Genomic DNA, 23,287 nt, shown 5'->3' on the forward strand with positions numbered 1-23,287 from the left:
GGAACATTCACGTATGTAATCAGTTGAATAAAGAGTTTCGAAAACTTTTTTTTTTTTTTGAGCTTAGAAAGCATTCTATTTTGAATCTTTTTGCAAATGGAGAGGATTAGAAATGTCTGCTTGATTTTTTACCCCATGTTATCACTGACTTGAGCTGCCTTTTGGAATCGCTTCTGAAATAATTGGGATTCATTTAAATTTGAGAACTGGAATATATTATTCATTGGAATATTGGTGATTGAAACTTAGCATTTTAGATAGCATGGGGAATTGGAGAATCTAGGTAACTGTATTTCCCGCCATGAGGACTAAATCCATCTGAAAAATAGGAATTAATTCACAACCTTGGTAATGGGAAAAAATAACTCATAGCAAGCATTTATCTGTCACTGAGAAAATATAACATGGTAAAAACATTTTTTTACTAACTTTGCAGAATTAAATAATAACTTAATGCCTCCTTTGTGATTTCCAAGTGGAGTTAAAAATGGTTTGCTATTACTGGGTTCTTGCTTTATATAAAAGATTCTGGTCATTTATTTTCTTCAAAAATGAACCCAAGACAAAATACAAAACTCACTTTAATTGAAAGTTGTATCTAGCTTTTTGGTACTGGGTTATTGGGAGTAAACCAATAAACTTTTGATTGTAGTTTATTTATCCAAGTTAGAAAAGTGGTTTCTGACTTAGAATTGCAAAATTTTAGGTCTTTTAATTTTTACATGACATTGTTCTGCTAGAGCCCTGTATAGCGATCCATGGGAGGAAGATGCTTTTTAACTGAACATTAATCATTTGAATTGGGCTTTCTAGAAATTTTATTTTGGGTATGTTTTGGTATATTCTAACATTAATTCCTGGATTACCACCTTTTTCTCCCTTTCCTAGAAAATATTGTCCTGGTATCTTGAAAATTCTTAGGGTTTATTTATCAACAATATAAAGTTTTTATTATTTAATTTATTGCTTTGAGGGCAAATGATTTCCTTTTAATTCAGCTGTGGATATCTGTTATTATAAAACTTAATTTATAAAGAAGAGTTTTAGTTAGAAAAGAGGGGAAAGGTGACCCACTGTAATTTGGCTCTGACCTTTTTTCCCTACCTGTTTCCCTGGCTCCCCTCAACTTCAGCCGCTTTGGTTTTATTTCTTGGATATGCCAAACATTTTTCTGCCTTAGAGCTTTTGTATTTGTTCATTCTCTTCTCAGAACATTAAAAAGATTCACTCTTTCATAAGAGTGAAACTTTTCATAAGGTTTCTACTTAAAAGTCACATTTTCAGAGAGGCCAAGATTTCTATGTCAGAAGGCAAAAGTGGTATATCGAGAGTTGAGATCATCTTTAACCCATTAGAGACCAAAAGGGCAGCCTAAATACTAAGGCCCTTTAGACCAGGGCTGGAAAACAGACTGAGCTGAAGAAGGGTAATTGAATTATTAGAGCAGCCACATCCAGTAGAACTTGGTACTATGATGGAAATGTCTGTACTGTACTATCAAGTGTCGTAGCCACTAGCAACGTGTGACTATTGAACACTTGAAATGTGGCTAGTGTGACTGAGGCACTGATTTTTAATTAAAATTCAAATAGCCATATATGATTGGTGACTACATATTAAATAGCAGTATGTCCTAGTGGAGAAATTTGTAGGTCAGAGGGATTGACAGCTGGGGATACCTGGAAAGGCCTATTTAGTTTTATTTCCATGCAAAACTAACAAATAGTAAGACACACATTTGTGGTTTAGCTTAACTACGTATAATAATTCTCTTCCACAGTAGGGAAAAAAAAAAAAGGTGTGACCCTCAATCATCTCTGTTAGACTATCAAAGACAAGTTGTCAGGGAAGAAGGAGTGAGATTACAGGAGCAACATGTGGAGAGAGACTAGATAACTTACCTGTTTTCAACTAAGATATTTTTACAACTTTATGATAATTTGAAGTGGTGATAGCAAAAATCTGAGATTTGTTAATAGCAGTATCCCACAGAATATTAATACTATGAAGGAAAAAAACCGGAGTAATATGGTAAGGAGTAAATGAGGCTATAAATAAGTTCGGGGAAAGCCTCTTGGAGGGGAATGATAAACCTGATGATTGAAGAACTCAGCTGGCAGAAGCTAGGGGACACCTTTCTAGGGTAGGAGGAACACCAAGTGAAAAGCCATAAAGTGAGAAAAACTTGTGTCTTCAAGGTGCATAGAATGGCGGGATGGCAGTCAGCATCGTTGTGAAGCATAGTTGGGGAGGATGGAAGTAGGTGTTTGGGGATTGGAGGGGTAGATAGGCCCTAATGTATGTAGGCCTTGCTTTTTAGGCCACGGAAAGAAGTTTGGATTTTATTCTAACAGGTTTTAAGCAGGAGTTAAACATGGTTTGACAGGTCTTAAAAAGATAACACACTGGCTGCTATGACAAGCATAGTGTTACTTACTTCATAAACTAGTATTTTCACTTTTAGGAAGTACTGTTGCTTAACAGTTGTTAAATTTTAGTAGTTTTGTAACAGTGTAACAATATATATAAGCCAGTTGACTTAGTTGACTTAAATTGCCTAGGTGGAAATGAAAGTTGCAGTGTTTTTTTTTTTCTTTCTTTGAAAAGTCTGTTAATTCTGCAAAGTTTCTCATTTTCAAACTCTGAGATTTTCTATATTTTCTAGTTTAAAGTCACATTAAAAACATGTTTCTTAATGCTTGAACTAAAAACTGATTTTAGTAATGTTATGAAAGATCATTCAAAGGTTTTTGTCTTTTTTCTGCCATAGTATAAGTAATTTTTTTAAAAGGTTTCTTAGGTAAACTTACCTTTTAATCTTAGTCTATGCATGATGGTACCCTGCTTTTACCACTTGTTAGCTGAGTAGCTTTGAGAAAATTATTTAATTTCTCTGTTTTTGTATTTATTGGTGATATTAGCATAATAGTAATACCTTTTTCTTAGAGTTGGTATGAAGATTAAGTTAATAACCTAGCAAAAATTAGGTGTCTGATTATTATTTACTGTTAGGAACTCACATAATGTTGAATGCCCAAGGTACAGTTGATTCTCATTATTTGTGAATTTACATACTAGCTAAAATTTATTTGAAACCTCAAAACTTGTGCTTTTGCAGTCATTCATCAACACAGACAGAATGATGGAAAATTTGAATTGCTTGATATGTACATTCCCAGATGAGGTCAAACAGAGTAACACTTTGCCTTCTTGTTTTAGCCTTAATGCTGTAAATAACTGGGCTTTTTTGGTGGTCCTTAGTGCCATGTTTTTCGTATTTTTGTTCTTTCTGTTGGCGATAATGGTGATTTAAATTAGCCTGCGGGCATAGTACTAAAGTTCTGTTCAGTGTTTCTAAGCACTGGAAGGCTGTGATGTGCCTTACAGAGAAAATACTTGTGTAAGATAGGGTTCGTTCATGAGGCATGAGTTGATACTGCTTTTTGCCATGAGTTTAATGTTAATGAGTGAATAATATATATTAAATAAGGTATCCTTAAAAAAGAAAATCCAGAAACACATGTAAAACAAGGTCATGTATTTATTGCTTGGTAAAATTATTGTGACCAGAGGCTTGCAGGAACCTAGCCCTCTATTTGCCCTAGGAACCGTGATTCAGTATTTAGTAATTCAGTGTTCATGGCAAACTTTATAGGATGTAATTACTGCAAATAATCAGAGTTGACTGTTTTTAGTGTCAAGCTTAAAAGTAATTAAAATATCCAGATAGTTAAATGTTATATTTCTAATTACATTGAAAACTACTGTAATCTCACGCTCAATAATTCAGATACATGTGTGGCTTAAAGTTAGAACTCTCTAGTCTTTTCTCATTCTTATTGAGTTGATCAGTACTTTTCAAGATTAGAGAAAGGTAATTCTTGATACTAACAGAAAATATGTGCTTTTTTTTTTTTTTTTAAATAGCTGGGTGTTTCCCTTAGCAGTTTGGGAGCTATACCAGCAGCAGCACTAGACCCTAACATTGCAACACTTGGAGAGATACCACAGCCACCACTTATGGGAAATGTAGATCCTTCCAAAATTGACGAAATTAGGAGAACAGTCTATGTGGGCAATTTGAATTCCCAGGTAACTAATTTAAGAAGAATTGAGTGGTAGGACCTCTTATTCTTTTTCCTTTCTTAAAAAATCGTATCAATTGATAAAGTAATATTTACTGGATTTTTAAAGAATATACTTTATTAAAGTGTTACTTTGTTTCAGACAACGACAGCTGATCAACTACTTGAGTTTTTTAAACAAGTTGGAGAAGTGAAGTTTGTGCGGATGGCAGGTGATGAGACTCAGCCAACTCGGTTTGCTTTTGTGGAATTTGCAGACCAAAATTCTGTACCAAGGGCCCTTGCTTTTAATGGAGTTATGTTTGGAGACAGGCCACTGAAGTAAGAAACCCTAAACAAAGAAATTCTAATGATTTTGAAAAAATTTGAAGTATTTTGATGTAATTAAGATTTTTTTTTTCTTTTTAATAGTAATTGGCAATTTGTGGAAAGGAAGACTTTGTGTTAAGTATGAATGAAAGAAATGAGATACTTACCATTTTAGGCTTTAAGTTAAAGTTGCGTTTGAAGACATTTTCTGTTTCATAAGGTCTAATTTAATGTTAACATTTATGTACTATACTTATCAGTCATAGGTCTTTTTCCATAAGCTTTAAAAAGTTAGGTTTGTTTTGCATTATTGCACTAGTATAATGGGCAATTTAACATATGGGTTAAACTTACAGGAATATAGTAATAAGAATTTTGGTAAATACAAAATCTTGGGAAGAAAATAAAAGTACCCAAAAATGTTTTAAATCATACTTTTTGAGTTTTAACGTTTGCTCACGTGCTTGTTTGTAAAATGAAAAATTGATGTAGCCTTTCAGATACTCAAGACCAGAAATTGTATTTCAGGTAGATAATTGAGGCAACAGTTTTATCTGAATTCTGTAGGTGATTGTGTTAATTATATAATGTATGCTATTAAAGGATAAATAACTATTCTTAGCGAATGCTTCCCTTTTCACCATGGAAAGAGTAAAGAGGGACACACCAAATTCATTTATGTGCATCAGAGAAACCACTCTTACCTGTAAGGAAAAGAGTTTTATCAGATGCCTCCCCCTTTTGAAGCCGTGTGACTTAGCCATTGTCCAGGGTTGATTAAAATGGTACACGTATTATATAGTTTCCCCTTCATTCTCTCAGGGTGCAGAAGTTATCAACAAAAATCTTATAATTTGAGATACAAATGATTCATTTTAATATTGGCATTACTATTTTAATTGATTATAATTCTAAACTGTGTGGAAAAGCACTTGTCCTGATCTATTCAGTTTGTTAAAGACGATTGAGGGTTCAGTTTTTCTTTTTTTCTCCCTTGCTTTTGCCTTTGTTAGCAATAGATGATGGCAGGTGGGAATGAGATTAATCGTGGTTTTGAGGTTGGTTTTGGTTATTCTGTATTTGGCTATATTCTCATTGTGCTTTTTAAAAAACTTTTTTTTGAGGGGGAGGTAACTATAGGTTTATTTATTTACTGGAGGTACTGGGGATTGAATCTTAGTGTGTTTTTGAGATACCAGATTTGTAAATATGTGTATCATATAAACATTTGTCTCATGTTTTGTAAGATATGGTGTGTTTGTGATATGCTAATATTTTTAATTTAGAATAAATCACTCCAACAATGCAATAGTAAAGCCCCCTGAGATGACACCTCAGGCTGCAGCTAAGGAGTTAGAAGAAGTAATGAAGCGAGTACGGGAGGCTCAGTCCTTTATCTCAGCAGCTATCGAACCAGGTAAGACCTCAGTGCTGTTACACAGGTTGTAGTTTGAGGTCATAGACTCTTAGAACTGGGAGGAATTTTAGAAATGGTCTTGCTCAGTCCCTTCATTTTACAAACAAGACGACTGAAACTCAAGAAAGAGTAAGTGACTTAACTAGTGTTAAAGGTCAGAGAACTATTTAGCACACAGATCTTTCCCCATGATACTGAATTGAGATATATTAGCTGGAGTCAGTAAGTTCTTTGTATTTTAATAGCAAAATCAGTGCTCAGAACTGATTTGCTGAAAGCAAAAGTATAAATGTTATTGTGAGGCTAAAAGCAAGAATAAGTATATTTATAATGTTAATGATTAAGCAGATTCACTTTTCCTTCAAAGTTTTATTTTAAAAATAGAGCGCCGATGATTTAGGAAACATACGGAGACTCTGTTTTAGCAAGGTAAAGGAACACCTATTTAAACTTTTGCGTTGCTAACTGAAATTAAAAATCCAAGCTAAAAATGTCTAGATGGTTTACATTTGAGTAAATTTTCTAAATTAGCACTCAGAATTTAAGCTTCAGTTCTAGGAAAATACATGGAGAAAGGATTTAAAATCACTGTCATAGGAATTACAGACATGTTATAATCGTACATTATGGCAGCAACAAAATATTACGAACAGCTGTTTATAATCATCTGGTTTATATGTACTGCTGCAGGGTGGCTGCACTCAACGAGTTTATGCAATGACTTTCTTGGATGTTTCTGAAGGATAATTGCACAGGAGGAGGATGTACAGAGAGTAGGCCCCTTGCACTATATGTGGTACATTCCACTTGTGCCTGATTATTAACTGGGATCTTTAATTGTTCTGAGCTTACACTGCAAAGTGGTTTTTTCCTCCCAGAGTCTGGAAAGAGCAATGAAAGAAAAGGCGGTCGATCTCGTTCCCATACTCGTTCAAAATCCAGGTCTAGCTCAAAATCCCGTTCTAGAAGGAAGAGATCACAGTCAAAACACAGGTGAGAATTTCTGCTGTCATATTTAAACTTTTTTCGGTTTTGTATTTGTAGTAGTTAAGATTTTCTGAGTTTTTATCTGAATATCAGAATTTAAAAATTCCAGTGTTGTTCACCGGGAAGTATGATTATCATTAAATATTGCTTGTAGTTAAGAATGAAATTTTCTCTAGTTAATATATAATTTTTAAATTATTTCAACTAATTTTCAGTTTTAGAAGTTGGTTTTCTATCTTAAGATGCTCTATCCCTGATCTCTCTAAGAGTAAACTAGTCTCGTACAGAACTGGCAGAAACTTTCCATTCTTCATGTTGAGAAAAGGGAACATATGCATGATGCTGCTGAAAATATTGCTAAAGTCACAGCTTTTTTTATTGTTTTCTTCCCCCAGTTCCCTCAAGGTCTAGGGAGTACCACCCCAGATCTTGATTTCACATAGTTACCTATCTCCAGTACTGTGTGTCAAGTGGGGTACTTTAAGTCCTTGTACTCTTGGTGATAAGAGTGTCCTCCACCCACTTTGGGATCTGAAACACAGGAGTAACTTGCAGCTTTAACTGCAACTATTGTATTATGCTTAAGCTCTATTTCTGTTCTGTTTATCTTATTTTTGAGCACAACTTTGTCATTTCAATTTGTTTTTGAATCTTTTGTGTTGTGTTTGGTGCAAAGGGGAATCTCAAAATGAAAACTTGTAACGCCATCTTAATTGGAAGTACTGTTAAGAATCATGTCTAAAATAATAAGTTTTGTTGTCTTCTTTAAGTTGTGGAGGGGGCTGTTGAAGTGAAATGTGAAAATGTATAGTGGATCCTAATTGTGTGTTATATGTACATACATACTCATAGTCTCTCCAAAGAGAAGAGGCAGAGAAAACTGTGTCCATGTGTGTGTGCATGTTGTTGGGAGTATTAGAGAAGGAGGAGGGCTTGAGGGGAGGGTAAAAAGGATCCAGTATGCTATATCTTGAACCTCATCAGCTTAGAACTCAGTTTAGTCTGTTTTTCTGTGACAGTCACAGGGATTGAAGCGGTGAGATAGAAAAATATGTTTTTAGACTCTAGCAACTTATACTTTTAGCTGTATGCTGGTGGACTTCTCTATTACAAATTGCTTGCAGATTTTCTTTTGGGATATGGTTTTACTATCTTCATCCAAAGCCTTACGGTAAGGCCAATTCACATCCAGAAGAAGGAAGTTGTTTTCTCTACAAGGAATAAGGCAGCGTAGCGGAACCAGAATTAGAGAAGGAAAGTGGTATAGAAACAGTGGTACTAGATTATGGGTATTTCTGTAGGTTGACAGGGTAGTGAAGTTAAGATCTTTGAGATCAAGAAAATACAGAATTGAGCTGAAGAGTAATAACTTACCTGAGGAAGAAAAAGACCAGTGACTTGAATCTCACTTTGTGTTGTTATAAGAGCCATGCTCTAATACCTTAGCCGTTATCTAAGTCTGGAAGAAAAGCAGCATTTGATGATTAACATCATTGTTTCCTTGATAATTTCTGTGAAGCTTTCTCTTTTGGGACAAAGAATTTAATTATCTACTTTAAGGTTTTTACTCATCATTTCGAGTATATTTGAGTATTTTCGCCTTCCGAGTGTTTGTGGGGGAAGGGTTATTCAGTCTAAAATGAAATTTGTTCATTATTTTAGTAGGAGTTATTTTTTGGAGGTCTGTCTAATTACATAGCATTAGAAATTAGTTGTTCTTGGCATACACATGTGCACACACACAGAGGCATACCTTGTTTTACTGAATTCTGCTTTATTGTGCTTCACAGATACTGTGATTTTCAGCAAATTGAAGTTTTGTGGCAACTCTGCATTGTCAGATGATGGTTACATTTTTTAGCAATAAAATATTTTTATTTAAGAAATGTACATTTTTTAAAGACATAATGCTGTTGCATACTTAATAGACTACAGTATAGAGTAAATATAACTTGCATATGCACTGGGAAACCAAAAAATTCGTATCGTTCACATTGTGATTGTCTGGAGCCAAGCTTGCAGTATCTCTGATGTATGCCTATATCTTTTTTGTAAGCATATGCTATTTTTATATATGATGTATAGAAGCATAGGAAATGTTTACTAAGTTCATAAACAAATACAAAAGAGATATACTGTATTTTGTTTAAAAGAAAAAAATTTCTTGCCCCAAACCATTTGACTTGAGAAGCTCCATTCCCCACCCAATCAGTAGCAGATGGCAAGCATTTCTTGACTTCCCCTCCCTGCTGGTGGGATTGGATACCCTCAGTTCTGGTTCTGACCCGCCAGACTTAGCCAGGAGTGTGAGTTGCTGGAGACCCTGCTCTTGAAGGCTTCCCCCTTCTTCATGTTCTCAGATCCTTCTAGAGCCCCTGACCCTTTCCCTGTTCCTTCCCTTCTCTCTGTAGGAGGGAAGAAGGGGTTTCTTGTCACTATGACCTTGACTAGGTCTGGGAAGATGTGTTTCCATTTTGTCCGAATTTTTATGTGTTTTTTTTTCATAGGGACAGTATTAGTAAAGGTGGGTAGTACTCTTTATTATATTTTAAAGTTAAGTAACCTTTACAGACCAGCATAGCAACTATAAGACATTTTATAATATTTTAATGGGAAACAACTGAGTTACAAATGAACTTTGATGCAACATAATGGTAAGTTGCCGTTTATTTACAGTTTAATTTATAAATGCAATTTCACACATTATGCTAAAACGAGAACTGCTAACAATAACTTAAATCTTTATCTTTGATTGGATTAGATTTGCTCTTGACTTGAAGCTTTTAGCATTCCTAATCAGACAACTTTTAGGTGACTAGTAAGTGAGGTAGACATGAAATATTTAATATCAAAATTGAAATAAAGTAATTACTCTTGAGCAGTGACTTTCAAACTCTGAGGACCCACAGGATAAGGTAGGAAGTGAAGCGATCAGTGCATTTTTTTTTTTGTTATTAACGTTTGTTAAGACTATGCTTAATTTTTTAAAGTTTTTTTTTTTTTTTACTTAATTAAGGCTGGGAAGCACTGTTTGAAGAAAACAAAATCATTATATTCTGTATTATATTAATTTTAAGTACATAGAAGCAGAGGCCCTTTTTAAAAACATTACCCTTGTGGATGTCTGTAAATGGACTAAAAATGCTGTTAAATTTTGCAGTTTTGCCATGATACCGTACTACTTGACCCTTGTGTCTCTTAGGTTATTAATGATAAACATTTCAACAAACTGAATTATCTTCCTGTATTAAAAATGTGGTATGAAGTTAAATGTATAATTTTTAAAGCCATATAATAGATGAGTGGAGTGGTTCAGTTGAAAATTAGCTTTTGGGAAATAAATTTTAACTAATTGAAAAATGTGTTTTGTAAAGAAGACTTCATTATTGATTGAGGGCTGTCTGGAGATTTTTCTGGTTTCATAGCACATCACAAGCATTTAACTATATTTCTTTTATAGATTATTGTTTTAACTTAATTCATGAAAATATTACTGTCAGGATGAGTTTTAATTATATAAGGCATACTTGTGGAAGTTCATTTGACCTTGGAATAAATAAAGATTTAGAGTTTACATTTCTGTTAATTGTTAATAATGATGATGCTGCTGATATTGGGAATTAAGAGTTTTATGCATTTACTCTTTGCCAGAGACTGTTAGGCAATTTTCCATATATCATCTGATTTAATCCTCATGACAGCTAGGAGATGTAGGTATGATTCTTACTCCAGTTTATAGATGAAACAACTCAGGCTTAGAGAAGTTAAGTGACTAGCCAGAGTTCTCACAGCTAGTGTGTGGCAGAGCTGAGTGTCAGAGCCAGATTGTCTGACTCCAAAGCCGGTGAGTCTCATCACTTTGTTATTTAAGTTGTATGGATTCAATTTTGTTATATTTTAACAAACAGTTCCTAGGATACCTCATGAAAAAAATCACATTATCTAAGCTGTTATTTCAGTGGGGAAAGGAGCCTACAGAATTTCAGAATTGAAACAAGTTATTTTTCCTGTAAGAATTCCAGTAATAAAGGTTTCTTTTTATAGCTATGTTTATATAATGATAAAATCAAGGCTTTGCGAATTCAACACTTGATTATATTTAGCTTGGACTCATGGGTAATGATGTTTGGTTTCCTGTCATACTAGCACCATCATTATCATTACTACTGTGCTTCTTTATACATTTTCTTAAGACAGCATACAGCCATTTATAGAAACCATTGAGCCATATAACCACTACTCCCTGGTAGGATAAGTTATAACCACAAGTAGTCGTATTACATGGAAGTCAAGAGTTACAATTTATGGTTTGAGAACTTGGACCATGGGAGAAATCTTCTGTACTAATTGAGCCATCTGAGAATTAGCAAAACAAAGCCACAGCTGAAAATATCAACTTTTAAGTCTGACATAGGAAATAACTTAAATTGTTTCTTTGCTTCTGTCTTTGTGTTCTGGACAATGAACTATCTAGTATAGTTTCCAATAAATTTGTGTCAGATAGTCTGAAACATAGTGGATAGTTTTAACATATTGAAACTGTCAGGGTCAGTTTTACAATTCTCTTATTTTAAAGGTCTTAAATTTTTAAAATTTGAAACTCTTAGTAAGTTTTCAGATCCTAACAGATTTGCTTTTCTTTAGGAGTAGATCCCATAATAGATCACGTTCAAGACAAAAGGATAGACGTAGATCTAAGAGCCCTCATAAAAAACGTTCTAAATCAAGGGAGAGACGGAAGTCAAGAAGTCGTTCGCGTTCACGGTGAGTTTTTGGGAAAATAAGGCTAATTTTTTCATGGCATCATTTGTTAAAAAACTGTGTGGTTTAGGTTTTTAATGAAAGAAGTTATACTTTTTTCTGATTATTTTAGTAGATTAATACTAATTGCCATTGATTTGAATCTGATGGTCAGTATGACTTGTGAGGTTTCCAGACTTCTTAATTCAGCCTGGTAATTACTTCATTTAGCAGCTTCATATGCACATGAATTATATAGAAACTTATGCATAATGTCTTATAGGTATTATAAATTGTTTTATGTTGATAGTGGTTGAGGGAAGAGGAGGAGGTCCTTTTTTGGGGAGTAGAATTTTTTCCATTGTGAACTTACTTACTTATTTTTGTTTTTAAAGGGACAAGAGAAAAGACACCCGAGAAAAAATTAAGGAAAAGGAAAGAGTGAAAGAAAAAGATAGAGAAAAGGAAAGGGAAAAAGAGAGAGACAGGGAAAAGGAACGTGAAAAGGAGAAGGAACGGGGTAAAAACAAAGATAAAGACCGGGATAAAGAACGGGAAAAGGACCGAGAGAAAGACAAGGAGAAGGACAGAGAGAGAGAGCGGGAAAAAGAACATGAAAAGGAACGAGACAAAGAGAAGGAGAAGGAACAGGACAAAGAAAAGGAACGAGAAAAGGACAGATCCAAAGAGATGGATGAGAAAAGAAAGAAGGATAAAAAATCCAGAACACCACCCAGAAGTTACAATGCATCAAGAAGATCCCGTAGTTCCAGCAGGTTTGATAATTTCAACTTTTACTAAGGGGTTTACTGATGACAAATGAAAACATAAATTTTAATTGAGGGGGAAAAGATTATTTTATACAAGTAGAATCAGTATAATAATATGAGAACATTTCCCTCTGATGGAAGTCTAAACATTTCTCTAGCAGAGGGGTTGTTACAGTATTGAACCTGTAAGGAGAAAGAGATAATGTTGGGCAAAATAATTTGAAAAGTTAACTGCCCTTTGTGATCCACTGTTTGAACCTTGCAGTGGCACCAGTGGCTGCAGTTGCTGCTGCTTACTATTTCCTTGGAGGGTAGGATGGCAGGGACAAGTTTTTTTTTTTTTAGTACTGAGAAATTGACCCATATTGACCCATTATGCTTCTCTGTTTCCTTGAAATGATGTCCCTTTTGTCATCTCAGTTTATTTTTACTGCCCAATTTTGTTGAGTGCATGATGTTTAAATTTTAATTTTCATTTCGTTGTTAAAGGTTTGCTGTTTTCCTTAGGACTGTTCCCTCAACTTATTAGTAGGTACACTGCCACCAGGTGGCAGCATGTTGCTATAGTAACAGCAGGAAAATGAGGACTTTCCTTAATTCAACATTATCTAAACCTACATCCATTACTCCACATGGTGCCATGACTATAAATAAATGGAAGTTCCTAAGTTGTGTTAAACCATATCTTTAAAGTACTTAAAAATTACATTTTTAGCAAGTTAAAAAATTTTTTTAAGCTTTTTTGTAGAAAATTTCTGAGACAATGGAATATTTTATTTCCTATTTTTAACTTTGTTTTAATAACTTATTTTTTTATTGGTTTAGTTTTATTTTTAATTGAAGTATAGTTGATTTACGTTTCTGTTATATAGCATAGTGATTCAGTTATACATATATATTCTTTTTCACTATAGGTTATTACAAGATGCTGAATGTAGTTCTCTGTGCTATACATTAGAACCTTCTTGTTTATCTATTTTATATTTAATACTTTATATCTGCTTATCCCAGACTCCTAATTTATCCCATCCCCTTCCCCTTTGGTAACCATAAGTTTATTTTATATGTCTGTGAGCTCTGTTTTGTAAGTAAGTTCATTTGTTCGTTTTTAGATTCCAGCATATTTGTCTTTCTCTGTGTGACTTAACATCACTTAGTATGATCATCTCTAGGTCTATCCATGTTGCTGCAAATGACATTATTTCACTCTTTTTTAATGGCTGAGTAATTTTCCATTGTGTATATATACTGCATCTTTATCCAATCATCTGTTGATGGAAACTTAGGTTGCTTCCATGTCTTGGCCATTGTAAGTAGTGCTGCTGTGAACATTGGGGTGTGTGTATCTTTTCAAATTATAGTTTTCTCCAGATAAATGCCCTAGCAGTGGGATTACTGGATCATGTGGTAGATATACTTTTAGTTTTTTAAGGAACCTCTGTACTGTTTTCCACTGTGGCTGCTCCAATTTACATTCCTACCAACACTGTAGGAGGGTTCCCTTTTCTCCAAGCCCTCTCCAGCATTTATTGTTTGTGGACTTTTTAATGATGGCCATTTTGTTTTTTAAAGGTTAGACTTTATTTTTCCCCAGGTTCTGTTTTTTTGGGGGTGGGGGTGGAGGTAGGTAATTAGGTTTATTCATTTATTTTAGTGGAGGTGCTGGGGACTGAACTCAGGACGTTGTGCATCCTAGGCATGCACTCTTACCACTGAGCTATACCCTCCCCCCATGATGGCCATTCTGACTGGTGTGAGGTGATACTTCATTGTAGTTTTGATTTGTATTTCTCTGATAATTGGTGATACTGAACAATATTGGCCATCTGTTTGTTTTCTCTGGACAAATGTCTATTTAGGTCTTCTGCCCATTTTATGATTGAGTTGTTTGTTTTCTTGTTGAGTTGTATGAGCTGTTTGCATATTCTGGAAATTAAGCCCTTGTCAGTTGCATCATTTGCAAATATTTTCTCCCAGTGTATAGGTTGTCTTTTTGTTTTGATTATGGTTTCCTTTACTTTTTTGTGCAAAAGCTTGTAGTTTTATTAGGTCCCATTTGTTTATTTTGCTTTTATTTCTCTTGCCTTGGGAGACTGACCTAGGAAAACATTGCTGCGATTTATGTCAGAATGTTTTGCCTATATTCTCTTCTCGGCAATTTTGATAGCTTGTTCTAATACTAGGCTTTGGTTAGTTAATAGAAGATAATTGTAAGCATTTTTCCAGTGCTTTACCATATGCTAGATATTATGTCTCAGCAAAGTTTTTCATGACTAATTTATTTAATCCTCGTAATAAGCCTCTGAGAAGACTATTATCATGGTTTTAAAACATGAAGAAACCAAAGCTTAGAGGAAAATTTCCATCTGCTCTATACTTAAACCAAAAATATAGTAGTATAGTAGCTCTTTCTTATTTTAGAGATTTTTTTTTAGGACTCTAACCAGTACTTGGTACCAACTTTAAAGAATGCCTCAGAAGCATAATATTGAAAGCAACAATATATATTAATAGATTACAATGTATTAATAGACTACAAATCAATAGATCATTGCCACATTTCAGCATTTTGAACCAAAACCTGAAGAATTAAATTCATTTGCTGTGGATATTAATTAACCTTATGGACTGCATCTTTATAGCACAGTTATTATATTATGTTTCACACATTCCTTTGTGTTTATATGATTGTTTAGACATTGTCCTCACAACACCATATAATGTTTTGGTTCCTTTTAAATTCAGTTGAATTTACTTTTCCAGATGACTTTGAAATGTTTAATTTTTTCATGGGCCATTTTAAGTCACTTGATATTTAAGAAAGTTCAAATGTTCACATTCAGTCCTAAGTAAGTTCTTAAATAACCTCTGGGGCCTGAGGAATAGATGCTGACTAACGTTAGTTCCTAAAGTTCAGCAGTTTGGAATATTTCATGCTTTCAGAGGAACTTTGTGAAGAATTACAATTTCTCATCTTTTAACATTTTTCTTCCTTTCAGGTGCTCTGATGTTTAGTGAATGGGAAATACATTAACTGTTCAGAAAAATAGTATATTTAATATTTTTATTTCCAACATTGTCTTCTAATCTAGGTTTTTAAGGAAACAATTTGATATTTAGAAATTTTTAATGCTTGAAATTATTACCAATAAGGATGAAACCAAGGAAGAGAAGGAGAAAATATTTATTGAGCACCTGCTATGCACCAGACAGCAGGCTTAGTACTTTACAGTGTTACCCTAAATCTTCGTAACAACACTACAAGGCTTGAGTTACTGTCTCCATTTTCCAGTTGGAAAAACTAAGACTCAGATAATAAGATTCCAGTCATGCAGCTGATTAGGTGTGGAACTAAAATTTAAATATAAGCCTAACCAACTCGAGTTCTGCATACTGGAGCTGACAGCTGCTTTCTAACTGACATTCTGGATTGCTGTCTATTCCAGCCTTAGCTCTCACACCACCTGATAGTTTATTAGATGTCCACCTGTACACAGTGCTTCCGGAACAACAATTAAAGAGTTACATAATGCGGATGAAGATGGAGCCATTCTGTGTAAATGTGAAGTCTGGAATACATTAACATTCTCGTGTTATGAAAAAAAATACTCCCAGTTCTTGTGCCAGGGTGCATGAGGGGGTGCTGCTACAGAATGGCATTGATTAAATGGAATATAGTTATCTAATTTCCATCTTAGGAAGTATAATTTGGGGGTGACTTGAAAACAAAGTGGGGTAATGGAAGGGAGAATCTTAGGTAGAGTTTGATTTATTTGTGTTCTCAAAGTTCTTGAGCTGTTTTGGTCTTAACATCTACCATATATACCACATATGAGCATTGTCTAGTTTTTTATTTTATAGATGAAGAACGTACACAAAGTGTTTCATTCGCCTAGAATCAGCTTACTCAGGTAATAAAGAGAACTTGAATTCTAGAGGATTTGGTTCTTTCAGCTCTGTGACCACTAATTATCAGAGCTCCTTGTGAGGTAGATCACTGGATACATTAGTCATTTATATCCTCATACCTCATCACCTGAATAGTAGACAACTTGAAATTCATTATTTCTAAGGTGACCACCCCTACAAATGAAGTAATTTATTTGAGTATGCATCATTTGCTAATACGTTAAGCAGAATAGTTTTTTAATAATAATAAACACTTAATCTAGTTAATTATTTTTGACTCTGTCATATTTAAATTCCAGGCTTTAACTAATTTTTCTTACATCTAAGCAGCCTGTGTGCTCAATTTTAAATGACTAGAACAGTAATAATGAAGTGGTAGGAGGTTGGAGGGTCAAAGCAATTTCTTTGTAAAATGAATCAATGTAAATACTTTTTAAAGAGACATTTTCAATACTTGGGTTTAAAAAGTTCACATTTTGCGAGCCCACTTACCTTTCTTTTCTTGAAAAGGTCCTATTACCTTGTTACACAGTAATCCACAGTGGGGCAGCAGGGAGCTAGATGCACGACAAAGGATCGGATGAAACATGCTTTAGATCCTGAGGAAGAATATGTTTAGCTTGAGAGAGAATCTGAAACATCCATTAATACTTTTTCTACTTAAGAAATTACTGTCCAAATAAATCAGGTGAAAAGGAGATCCTCTACCCTTTCTAATATGAAATCTTAGAAAATGTTTTCATTGGTCTGTAAAATTCACAGTTCATAATTTGACCTGCTAAAAATTAGATGGTAGAACATTTTCATGAAAGTCATTAATTTAAACTGGCCTCTAAAGAATACTGTTCACTTGAGATCATTAAGGACCCTTTTGCTTTTGTATATTTGAATTACCTTTTAAATTGTTGTTTTTTAAAATGATGTATTTTTAACTTTCAGGGAAAGGCGGAGGAGGAGGAGCAGGAGTTCTTCCAGATCACCAAGAACATCAAAAACCATCAAAAGGAAATCTTCTAGGTCTCCATCCCCGAGGAGGTAGGTTGAAAGCTTCTGCTAAAACTTAGGAGGAAGTAGGGGGAAAATTTCTCTATTCAATCTATTTTTTTAACCTTTATATTTTAATGAGTAATATATAATACATTTGCATAGTATAGAAATCCAAACAGTATGAAAAGTTATACTATGATAGGTCTTAACTTCCACCCATGTGTCCATTCACTCTGTCCTCGTAAGTAATGGCTTTACTAGTTTTTTTGTATATAGGTACAAAGGGTAGCACAGAATACACAGTGTTGTACAATTGCTTTTGTCTCTTAACTACCAGGAGAACTTTATTCATCAGAAAATGCTACTTCATTCCTTTTTACAGTTGCATGGGCTTCCATTGTATGACAGTACCTTGGTTTAAGTAACCGGCCTGTGGTAGAATGGGTTTTCTTAATTTCCCTTTTATGAGTTTTACAAGCCTGTAGTGAATAGCTGTAGACTTACATCATTTTATAATGTGCGAGTATGCAGGAAAATTCTCCAGAAATGGTATTGTTGGGTCAGAGGGTGAGATGTTCGTGATACTGAGAGATGTTTACTTCCATATTGTTCTTCATAAGGATTGGCAGCGGCTTGCACTTTAATCAGCTGCGTATGCGCGCCTGTTTCCCTACGGCTACGACAGATTGTTACCAGAGTTGTGGGTTTTTGTCCATCTGATAGATGAGAAATGGTACTGTGACAGTAAATTTAGTTGCATTTCTCTTAAGAGTGAGGTGACCATCTCTTCGTATATTTGAAGGCCATTTGTATTTCCTTTTCTGTGCATTGTATACATTGCCCATTTTTTTTGTGGGGTCTGTTTTTGTGTTTGTTTCCCCCCCCCATTTCCAGTGATTTGATTTCAAATATCATTCCTAGTTTTTCCTATTTGTTTATGAGACTTGATTTTATAGAGGTGTTTGACTTTTATATAGTTTAATTTCTCAGCTTTTTTCTTGAGACTTCCACGTTTTGAGTCTTAAAGTGAGAAAGGTCTTTTTCTGTTCCAAGATTATAATAAAATTCCTCCATTGCTGTTGTTTATACTTTTATGGTTTTATTTTTTGCATTTATGTCTTTGATCCGTTAGAAGTTTATCCTTATGTACAATATGGCATATGGGTCCAATTTTTTTTTTCCCAAATGCTGCTTTGTTGTTTTAATATCATTTATTAAAAATTCAGTTTTTCTAACCCTAATATGATATGTTGCCTTTGTCACGTACTAAATTTTTCTGTCTGTATTGGAGTCTATTTCTGGGCCCTCCACGCTGTTGGATTGGTTTGACTGATGATTTGTGTACTGGTGCCTCTTGCTTTAAATTATTCAGATTGTATAGTATTTTAAAATGTTTAGTAAGGCCTGTTCTCCCCCACATCCTCATATTGCTCTTTTTTTTGAGCATTCTTGACTATTCTTGTGTATATATATTTCTGTTTGAACTTAAGAGTCAGTTGTCTAGGTAACAGAAATAAAACCTACTTATAATTTGTAATATAGTTTTATTAAGTTTATTAATTAACATAGGAAAATTGAATAATAGATCTATTAATAAATAAAGCTTTACGATGGTGAATCTTTTTATCCAGAAATATGGATGGCTTACTTATTCAGACCATCCTTAGTGTTTTTCATGAATGTTTCAGTTTTTGTTTCATACAGGTTTTATGTATTTTTGAAGTTTATTCCTAGATATTTTTTACTTTTCTGTTCTTGTAAATGAGGTCTTTTCTTCCATGATGTCATGTAATTGGAGACTGGGTTTGTACCTACCTAGGAAGGGTATTGATTTCTTGGTATTTATTTTTTCAGCCCATTATCTTACTGATGGGTCATGGTTTTTCATTTGGTTTTCTGTAATCTTCTAAGTATAGAAAAGAGAAATTTATAAAAAGTTTTGCTAGGGTAGAAGAAGCATGTTTCTCATCAGGGTTCTTTTGTTTGTGAATTATTTTTAGGTGAGAATAATGGAAGGCATTAGGGATACTGTAGAGGCAGGTCAAATTTGTATTTTAAAAAAATACTTTACTCATGAAAGTCAAAACTTTTCTTAGTTGTGAACTCAAGTTAGACAAAAAATTTGCACAGTATCACTTCCTTCCCCATTCCTTCTACTTTGTTCCGCATCCACCCTCTGTGAGTGATCAACTGTTTGTAAAAAGAAACACAGGAAGAATAAAATAAAATTAATCAGACACATACATTTGAATTTCTCCTTTTCTTCACAAAAGACAGCATTCACTATATATACACTGTATGTGTGTAAGTGTGTATATGGTTAGTGACTATACCCAGTCTTGCTTCCATCCTGAGTTATTTTTTAAATTGAGATGTAATTCATGTAACATAAAATTCACCCTTTTAAATGTGCAGTTCAGTGGCTTTTTAGTATGTTCACAATTTTGTGCAACCATCACTGCTGCTTAACTCCAGAACATTTTTTTGTTAGTTCAAAAGAAGGCCTGTACCTATTAGCAGTTACTCCCCATGGCTCCTGAGAACTACTAATCTACTGTCTCTGTGGATTTGCCTGTTACAGACATTTCATATAGACTTACATAGTACATTTGGTCTTTTGTATCTGGCTTCTTTGACTAAATGTAATATTTTCAAGATTTATGCATGTTGAGGCATGAATCAGTGCTTTATTCCTTTTATGAGTGAATAATATTCCATTGCATGGATAAAACCATGCTTTAGTTCATCACTCATTGATGGACTTTTAGTATTGTTTCCATTTTTTTGCTATTAAGAATAATGCTGTGAATGTTTATGTACAAGTTCTGGCGTCGTCTCGTGTTTTCATTTTTCTTGGGTATATACCTAGGAGTGGTGATTGCTAAGTCATGTAGGAACACTCTCGTTATCTTTTTGAGAAACTGCCAAACTGTTTTCCAAAGTGGTTGTGCCATTTTACATTCCCATCAGCAATGTGTGAGTGTTTCAATTTCTCTATGTGCTGACATTTGTTACTGTCTTTCTCTGATTGTAGCCATTCTAGTGAGTATATAATGGTATCTCACTATGGTTTTGATTTGTATTTCTGTAATGAATAGTAATGTTGGGCATCTTTTCATGTGCTTATTCACCATTTGTATATTTTCTTTGGAGAAATGTCTAGTCTTTTGCCCATTTTGAATTAGAGTATTTGGCTCTTTGTTAAGTTGTAGTTTTTATGTTGTGAATGTTAATCCCTTACCAGATACATGATTTGCATGTATTTTTTCCCATACTGTGGGTTGTCTTTTCACTGTTTTAAGTATCTTTTGATGCACAAGTTTTTAATTTTGATGAAATAAGATTTATCTTTTTTTTTCCTTTTGTTGTCTTTTGTTATATCCAGAAAATCATTGCCAAAACCAATCTCATGAAGATTTTCCCGTGTTTTCTTCTAAGAGTTTAATAGTTTTAGCTTATGTATTTAGGTCTTTGATCCATTGTGAGTTAACTTTTACATGTGGTGTAAGGTAAGGGTCCAGCTTCATTGTTTTGCATGTGGATATCCAGTTTTCCCAGCACCATTTGTTGAAAAGGTTGTCCTTTCTCTATTGAATAGGTCTTGACACCCATGTCAAAAATCATTTGACCATATATGTGACCATGTATTTCTGTCTTTTCCACTGGTCTGTGTGTCTGTCCTTACACCAGTACCGCACTGTTTGATTACTACAGATTTGTAATAAGTTTTGACATCAGGAATTGTGTGTCTTCCAATTTGTTGTTCTTTTACAGATTATTTTGGCTTTTAAATGTTGCTGGAGATTTCATATGAATTTTTGGCTGGGTTTTTCTATTTCTATCAATGCCTATGAGATTTAGGTAGGGATTGCATTGAATTTGTATATTGCTTTGGATACTATTGTTATCTTAACTCTATTTAAGTCTTCTGATCCAAGAACATGGGATATCTTTCCATTTATTTATGTCTTTTTTTTCTTTCAGCAAAATTTTTGCCTTTCTGATAAAATTTGTTTGTAAGAATATTATTCTCTTTGATGCAGTTGTGTCCTGACTTCTAAGAGTTATATATAAACATACATATCCAAATGTGTTGCAAATAAATTTTTCTTGGTTTGTTATTTTTCTTCTGAATATGCTAAGAGTGGGTTTTTAGCTTTGCATAAGTTTATATAGGCTTACTTACGAATCTTTTATCATACATGTAATTTTAGTTATGGTTAAAAAATCTTTTCACTCAGGTTAGAAATGAATTCATGTTTTCTTCTAGTGGTTTTATCGTTTCCTTTTAAAAATTTTAGATCTCTAATCCATTTGGATTTATTTATTTATGTGAATGAGATATGGACCCAGTTCTGTCACTTTCCAAATAATAATCCAGTTGTCCCCAAGTCTTTTATTTATAAAAGAACCATCTTTTCTCCAGTGATTTCAGATGCCATCCCTTTGTTCCCCTGAATTTTCATAGGTTCTTGGGTCTGTTTCCTGAGTTTTTGTTTGTTCCCCCTGGACTTTGTGTTTATTTTTCAACTATTCATAATTAAGAAAAAAGTTCAGAATTTCATGTTAGGGCTAATTATTTTAAGTAGAAGGTGTCTGTTAAACATGCTTCTGATATGAAATGCATCATTTTTTTCCTTGTAATTTTAAGGATATGTTATTTTTACAAATGGAACTTGTTCATTGCATCTTCGGCTTAACTTTTGCTCTTGAATTGGTGCTGGGACTTCTTCTTAATTGTGAATGAGAGGAGGGCACATGGCACCATTGGTTATTTGAAGTTTTTTCACTTCAAATTCAGGTTTTTCTAGAAGTCATTCAGCCTTGCCTGAGAACTGTATCTGTTTCTTTACCCTTTTTATTCTTTTTAAAAATTAATTTTTTAATGGAGGTGTTGGAAATTGAACTGAGGACCTCGTGCATGCCGAGTATGAGCTCTACCACTGAGCTATACCCACTTCTCCCATATCCTTTTTATTCTTTTCTACTTAGTCATTTTTTTGTATTTGATTTTGTTTTTTCCTAATTACAGTTGATTAGTAAATCTTGAATATTTCAAAACTGAAATTGATAATACAAAGTTGTGTTTTATGTGAACACGTGGTGGCCTCTGCAAAATGACTTGTGTCTTTAAAAACTGGGGTATGGAGTGGAGTTGGATAGGTTGCAGGACTCATTTATGGTACTTGGTCACCCAGGTTACTGATACGCTTATTTGCGATGCATTAATGTTAGGTGAGAATATCTTGTCAACAGTATGGTGGTTGTTTAATTTTTTAGCAGTTAACTGACGTACTATTAATATCTTACAGCAGAAATAAGAAGGATAAAAAGAGAGAAAAAGAAAGGGACCACATCAGTGAAAGAAGAGAGAGAGAGCGTTCAACCTCTACAAGAAAGAGTTCTAATGACAGAGATGGAAAGGAAAAGGTGGAGAAGAACAATACTTCACTTAAAGTAAGCAAGTCATTGTTGAGGCTTTGAATAGTTAATAATTGAGATTGTCCTTTATTGCATAGAGATAGTTTTAGGCTAGAAGCTGCTTGAGAGTAACAGTGTCTTGCACATTTTTGGGATTATTTAATGTTTGTTAAATTTGTAGCTTTTTAATCTAAATTTTTGAAGATAAGAACTAATTAAAATGTAAACAATGCATCCCTTATTTTAGAGAATCATAGAATGGCATACAATAACCATTTAACTGTCTACAGGAAGATTCCTGCTTGATGCAGTTTTTCTCACTATATTTGTTTTAGCAGATTTGACGGATGATCTGTTATCATTGGTTTTGTAATATATACTGAAGTTTAGGTTTGTTGAATTAGAATAATTAATGAGAAGCCAAATTCCACCAAGTAAGGTTTTTTTTAAATTTTGATAAATATTTTGAGTACTTGTGAATTATGTTAATTTCCTTTTATACTGGTATACTGGTAAGTATATTTGTGTTTGGAAATCAGTTATGAGTTGTGGAGCGTTCATCTTACAGTTTTATTTATTCTCACACTGATATTTATCATCATTGTCAGTAACATTGATAATATCTCTTGAGCATTTACTGTATTCGAAGCACTGTCCCAAGT

The 23,287-nt window shown here is 33.9% G+C and overlaps 1 protein-coding gene across 3 annotated transcripts in view; it reads left to right on the forward strand.

The window, feature by feature from the left end:
* Positions 1–23,287, forward strand: part of SREK1 (splicing regulatory glutamic acid and lysine rich protein 1) — a 41,448-nt gene that overhangs the window by 13,862 nt on the left and 4,299 nt on the right. For 2 of the 3 annotated variants that reach the window (XM_006186061.3, XM_032473360.1), the window contains 8 exons: positions 3,928–4,092; positions 4,228–4,406; positions 5,681–5,811; positions 6,690–6,804; positions 11,443–11,562; positions 11,934–12,314; positions 17,157–17,252; positions 22,517–22,661. In XM_006186061.3, coding sequence (XP_006186123.1) covers positions 3,928–4,092; positions 4,228–4,406; positions 5,681–5,811; positions 6,690–6,804; positions 11,443–11,562; positions 11,934–12,314; positions 17,157–17,252; positions 22,517–22,661 — 1,332 coding nt within the window. The remainder of the gene's footprint in view (positions 1–3,927; positions 4,093–4,227; positions 4,407–5,680; positions 5,812–6,689; positions 6,805–11,442; positions 11,563–11,933; positions 12,315–17,156; positions 17,253–22,516; positions 22,662–23,287) is intronic. The other variant, XM_014560394.2, reaches the window with a different exon arrangement.

Source organism: Camelus ferus, chromosome 3 (assembly GCF_009834535.1).
Source record: "Camelus ferus isolate YT-003-E chromosome 3, BCGSAC_Cfer_1.0, whole genome shotgun sequence".
In the NCBI taxonomy this organism is placed as follows: Eukaryota; Metazoa; Chordata; class Mammalia; order Artiodactyla; family Camelidae; genus Camelus; species Camelus ferus.